This window comes from Daucus carota, chromosome 8, assembly GCF_001625215.2.
Source record: "Daucus carota subsp. sativus chromosome 8, DH1 v3.0, whole genome shotgun sequence".
Lineage (NCBI taxonomy): Eukaryota > Viridiplantae > Streptophyta > Magnoliopsida > Apiales > Apiaceae > Daucus > Daucus carota.
Genome location: NC_030388.2, coordinates 9,316,268 through 9,322,658, shown reverse-complemented (window position 1 = coordinate 9,322,658; position 6,391 = coordinate 9,316,268). Strand labels below are relative to the sequence as shown.

Here is a 6,391-nt window from a genome sequence, read left to right as displayed (position 1 = left end):
TTGAAGTCATTGTCAATTTAACATATGCATGTATTTCTTCTTGTTTTCTGAACGAACTCTAGGAAACCATCCACTCTGTACCATTAATTTTATTTTATTTTTAATGATAAAAACAAACCTATGAAATAGAAAGTCCCCGCTATCAATCAACTTTAACTGAATAGTAATTGTCGATTGCTTATTAAAGTTAAACAAATTTAAGAATCCTCTAGGCTGTACTTAATATAAACCCTATAGCATTAACTAAGTCATAACTGTTTGACATGTACAGCGTGCTGAAAATAATAAAATAAAATGCTCACCACATAATCATGAGTGTACTCACTATGTACACATACTGTATTGTCTTTTTTAATACGTGTATGTGTAGAAATCACTCGATTTAATTAAATAATTGTGGGTTTTATGTGGGTATATATATGGTACAACGTGGGAGTGAGCTTTTTGTGAGAAAAGAAAGAGAGGAAGAATGGGAAGGAGCCCTTGTTGCTCAAAAGTTGGGCTGAACAAAGGAGCCTGGACCACTGCTGAGGACAAAATTCTCACTGATTTCATTCATCTTCATGGTGAAGGTGGATGGAGAAACCTTCCCAAAAGAGCAGGTAATTCAACACACGGATTCATCTTTTTCTGGAAATAAGTACTTATTTTTCCGGTATAAGTGACTTGATTATAAAATGTGGAATGAAGATATAAGAATAAATGGATGCAGGTTTGAAGAGATGTGGAAAGAGTTGCAGGCTGAGATGGTTGAATTATTTGAGACCGGATATCAAGAGAGGCAACATTTCTGATGATGAAGAAGACCTCATCATTCGCCTTCATAAGCTTCTCGGTAATAGGTGCGTCCATAATGATTTTGGTGATTAGATTAATTTTGATTTTATTAATGTTGTGAAACGATAAAGAATTATAGGATTTTTAATTTTTTTTTTGTGATAGGTGGTCTTTAATAGCTGGAAGGCTCCCTGGCCGAACAGACAATGAAATCAAGAACTACTGGAACACGACATTGAGGAAAAAGGCTCATGATAACCACACTACATCTGCAGCTGCTTCTCCAAAGACCCCGACTAAACAATGCAACAACAAGAAGACGAAGAAACACAAGAAGAAGCGCGAGAAATCTGAGCCAATTAAACCGGAAATCAAGGCCAATGCATCCGATGTTAGGGCCAAGGCCGCTCTGGACGAGGCTGATCATCAACTCATAACTAGTACTAGTACCATGGAGCCATTGGTTCAACCAGCATTACAAAATAAGACTACTGATCAATCTTCGGATCTGGTCCCTGGCGTTGACTCCAGCGACATGTGCTTAACGGATTTTCTTAATTATGATTTCTCAGGTTTGTTAAACACTGATATTAATCACCAGGATTACGACATGGAGAGCGCGTCGCCTTGTTCGTCGTCGGAGAAGCCTATAATGCAGATACTGGAGGAGTTTTGGAATGCAGAGGAACCATGTCTGGTTTCTAACTCTAATCTTTATTTTACCTCATTATCAGAGTGTTTAGTGGGTGATTGGTTGGCCTAATATGTGAAAACTGGGAAGTGTACATTTTACTGTTGTTCATTTTACTTAACTTCCCTGAAATAAAGATGCATGTATCATAGTTCAAATAATGACTACTTCTGATGTGTTGAATTGTTGTACTTGTCGAATTTTAAACTTCAATTCTGAATAATGAGATTCTCTCCGTATTTTTGAATTCTGTCGAATTTTAGTGCATCAACCCATGTGGTAGAGCAGATTGGCCGGGCAGCTGCGGTCGAATTCTCGAAATGGCAAATTATATTTCAGTCCAAACCTTATACATTTTTTAAGGGTGTGTAGTGTGTTTCTTTTTTTTTTTTTTTTTAAAATGAGAATAAATCTCAACGAGAATCGGCAATTCACCGTGATAATTCTTTTATTCAAGAAAGCTTATTATCTAACCGTCGGACATGCAAGATGACCGGGGAAATTTAGACAATAAAACTTTAATATCCGAAAAGAAAACGGATCTTCTTCCAAGAATCCTGAAAATAAAACAAGAGAAACAAGAAAAATATAAGTCGATATATTTAACAGGTTATATCAAAATATTCTCACAATCATGATAACTCATGATTGAGACAATTAAGCTCTTAATTAAGGCATGATAATAAAATATTAATGTCCTTGATTAAGACACAATTAAGGCCCTCAAATAAAGCACAATTAACGCCCTCAATAAAGAGCACAATTTACGCCTAAGAGGCACAGTTTACGCCCTCAATTAGGAGGCACAATTTACGCCCTCAATTAAGGCACAATTAGCGCTTTCCTTCCTGAAACCGGATCCCGTCCCGAAACCACCGTCACCGCCACCATCGGCCACCACCGCTATGCTATCGGTCAAGTTATGCGAAGCGAACAATGAAGCGTCTCATTTTGTAACACGAAAAATCGCCAAAAACACCAAAAACCAAACAAAACACAAGTATTAAACAAACAAACAAATACCCACAAACAAACAAGATTAAAGTCAAACACCTTTTCACAATTCCACTCAAATAAATCAGAAAATGAAAGTAACAAACAAAAAAAACGAAGAGATACCTGAAAAACAGCATTGCAATAGCAAGTATTGCCAAAATTCTCAGGATATAATAACGTTTGTCTCAAGGCCTGCTCCAAAAATAGTACAAAGAAATACCCAAAAAAACTCGCATATTATCTTGAAAGAGATGGGAGCAAGTCTTGGATGGAGAGGAGAGTGAGATGAAGCGTAACCCTTTTAGGCTTTAGCCAGTTTGAAAATCGAGAAAAAACTTATCGTCACTAGAGGGAGCACAATGAATATGGCTTATTAGTTGCGTGACAAAGTATGCAATTTGGATGAACCCTAGTTATACTGTGTGTAGTGTGTTTCTGAACATGTATTTTATTTAAAACTAGCGGCTTATGAAAATTACATTAATGATTCAAAATTAATATTTGTAGAATAAAATAAATTTTATATTATAAAGTTCTCGATGCAATAACTGTAATTCATGAGTGAGAAAATGAAAATAAATTTATACATATAATTAACGATTTCAAACACGGTAAATCTTAATTTTAGCTGTAGTTTTTTTAAAAGAAATAATCATTTTCTTCACTAACATTGTCATCAACTTTTCCAAACACTATTTCTCATACATATACACTACCCCTGCATATAAAAAATATACAGCTCTTTAACACAACTAATTGATGACATCTAATCATATACATTGATTGGTTAATAAAACAGGCAGTAAACTTGCAAGAACATATGTGTGTAAAATTTTAAAAGATATTGAGATGCAACTCCGAAACAAAAAATACCTGAGAGTATATCCTTGTCATTAATATGAACATTTATCGTGTCTAAAAAGTAATCATGTTCTTCACTAACATCGTCATTAACTTTTCCAAACACTATTTATTAGACATATACACCACCCCTGCATATAAAAAATATACGGCTGTTTAACAAAACTAATTGATGAAGGAGTATTTATAGGTGTAGAGAGACTTGTGTGCTACTCTTTACCATAATTAAGTAATCTGAAACATAATCAAACATAATCAGATTAAACATTTCAAGCTGCTATATTCCATAAATAATCTAAAACAAAATCAGATTAATTTATGCCAAGATATATGCCATATCAATTAATATGAAACAAAATCAAATTAATATAAGTCATAATATTTCTGAAACTTGCTTCCATTATATCCGAAACTAAAAAAAGGTAGTTTTAATTTTTGATAATTTTCATCCAAAAATTTCAGAAAATTAGAAAAATAGAACAGAGTTATCTGAGAGGCGCCACATACACGCCCATCGCTTCTCCTTTAAATAAGTATATTGATATTGATTTTGGAATGTCATTTCAAATTTTCAGATTTATATTAATATTTGAATATTCTGAATTCAAAATTCTAATGTTTTATTTATTCAAATATATATTTTGATCAAATCCACAATTTTAAATGAAATGCAAATTTTAAAACAAATCATAAAATAATTTATAAATGAAGGTATGTATGATTACCTGATTTGGGAAGGAATTGTTGTTAGAATTTTTTTTTATAAAACTTTATATAGTTAGACGTCAAATTATTTCTCAAAAATAAAAAAAATCCACTTATTGGTTGACCAGAGGTTTATAAATCTAATAAAATTGTTGCGTGAAATTTGTAAAATTGATAATATTTGTAGTCGGAATATGCCCGCATTTTCATATCCAAGTTAGATACACAAAAGGACAAAAACTGGGGTTGAATTGTTTTCGAGATGCGTCCGTCGTAATTAGTATAAGTGAAAGCCACTCTACTCAACATAAATAATAAGATTATATATAGCCCGAGAGACTCCAAGGCATATTTAACATATTTGAAGTTATTTACAGTAATTCTTTTTATAATTATCATGCTTCATCGATTTGATCATATATTTGATTATTCATCAGATTTTACTCGTCTGATGATATCACTTGGTTATTAAGGCTTTTACTTATTCTACTAACTAGTTGAGAAGCCGCGCGTTGCGGCGGTCCATAAAAATTATATTAATGATTCAATATTAATATTTGTAGAATAAAAAATAAAATAATTTTATGACTGTCTATAAAAAATATATTAATGTTTCAAAGTTAATATTTGTAGGATAAAATAAATTTATATCATAAAAATCTTGATGTAATACCAATACTAATATATAAAATTTATGGTGAAAAAATGAAAATAAATTTATACACGTAATTAACAATTTAAAGCATGGCGAATCTTAATTTTATTTGTTTTTTTTAAAGTAATCATGTTCTTATATTGTCACCTTCCTCCAATTTTTTTGGATTGATTGTGCACAAAAACATGTAACTTAAATATAACTACCCTCTTAAAAGTTGCTTGAACGGAGCAAACAGATAATGCATGAATAATTTTTTCATGTATACAAAGTAAATAATATAAAAATTAACAACAACAAACATGTCCGATGAACAAAACAAATATTATAAAAGAATAACCAACAAACATACATCACTAATAGTTAATTTATTGACATCGACCATCAATATTATGTCAAGACTATATTCTTTTCCCATGTTTGGATTTGTCGACTCCAATATAACGGTTTATAACGACATTTGCTTGCAATAACCTTTACTGGATAAACAACTTTCACTTATCGTTGCAGAAGAACGACACCTCCGAGTTAGAAATCGAGCAAGAGAAAGGTATTTCTAAGTTTTGATATTTTTCATCCAAAAATTTCAGAAAAATAGAACGGAGCGATGCGAGAGGCGTCACCTACTATCAGGTAGGTTTGTGGTATTGAGAGAGGAGGTTGTGTTTAGATGATCCAAAACCCTGGTATTTATAGGTGCAGAGAGACTTGTTTGCTACTCTTTCCCATAATTAAATAATCTGAACAAAATCAGATTAAAATTTTCAAACTAATATATTCCATAAATAATCTGTCTTTCCCATAATTAAATAATCTGAAACAAAATCAGATTAAAAGTTTCAAGTTACTATATTCCATAAATAATCTGAAACAAAATCAGATTTTGAAACTTGCTTCTAATATACCTGAAACTAAAAAAGTTAGTTTTAATAACAAAATCAGATTAAAACTTTCAAGCTACTATATTCCATAAATAATCTGAAACAAAATCAGATTCTGAAACTTGCTTCTAATATACCCGAAACTAAAAAAGGTAGTTCTAATAAAAAAATCAGATTAAAACTTTCAAGCTAATATATTCCATAAATAATCTGAAACAAAATCAGATTCTGAAACTTGCTTCTAATATACCCGAAACTAAAAAAGGTAGTTCTAATTTTTGATATTTTTCATCCAAAAATTTCAAAAAATTAGAAAAATAGAACGAAGCAATATGAGAGGCGCCACCTACACGCCCCTCGCTTCTCCTTTATATAAGTATATTGATTAGAAATTACACAATATTATAAATTTTGCAAAGTCATATTTATGGTTTAACAAAAACTTAATTTATTAATCATACAATTTTTAGTTCCTTTTTTATGAGTTCCAAGAGCACGGTCAAGTGATATATTTAATCATTTTACTATATTCCGAAACAAAATCTAAAAAACACAATTTTCAATGATACTTCAAATTTTATGTTATAACAGCGATATAGCTCAAATTACCACATCACTAAAACGTTTGAAAAATAAGAAGAGGGAAATAAATAAAACTAAAAATATGAGCAAAATTCATATCATTAGTTGATATATTAGTTAAATTAGAAATAACTTAAATCAATATAAAAAATTGTTAAACATATGACAATTGACACCTTAACGTCAACACTTTAATATTGGATTATAATGAAATAACTCGCGTATATTAGTATGAGTAATGAT

General features: G+C 31.1%; 1 protein-coding gene across 1 annotated transcript; it reads left to right on the top strand.

The window, feature by feature from the left end:
- Positions 1-424: 424 nt before the first annotated feature.
- Positions 425-1,659, top strand: LOC108197753 (transcription factor MYB1). Its single transcript, XM_017365448.2, has 3 exons — positions 425-602; positions 713-842; positions 943-1,659. The coding sequence occupies exons 1-3, from the start codon at positions 470-472 to the stop codon at positions 1,538-1,540; spliced, it is 861 nt and encodes a 286-aa protein (XP_017220937.1). The 5' UTR covers positions 425-469; the 3' UTR covers positions 1,541-1,659.
- Positions 1,660-6,391: the final 4,732 nt, after the last annotated feature.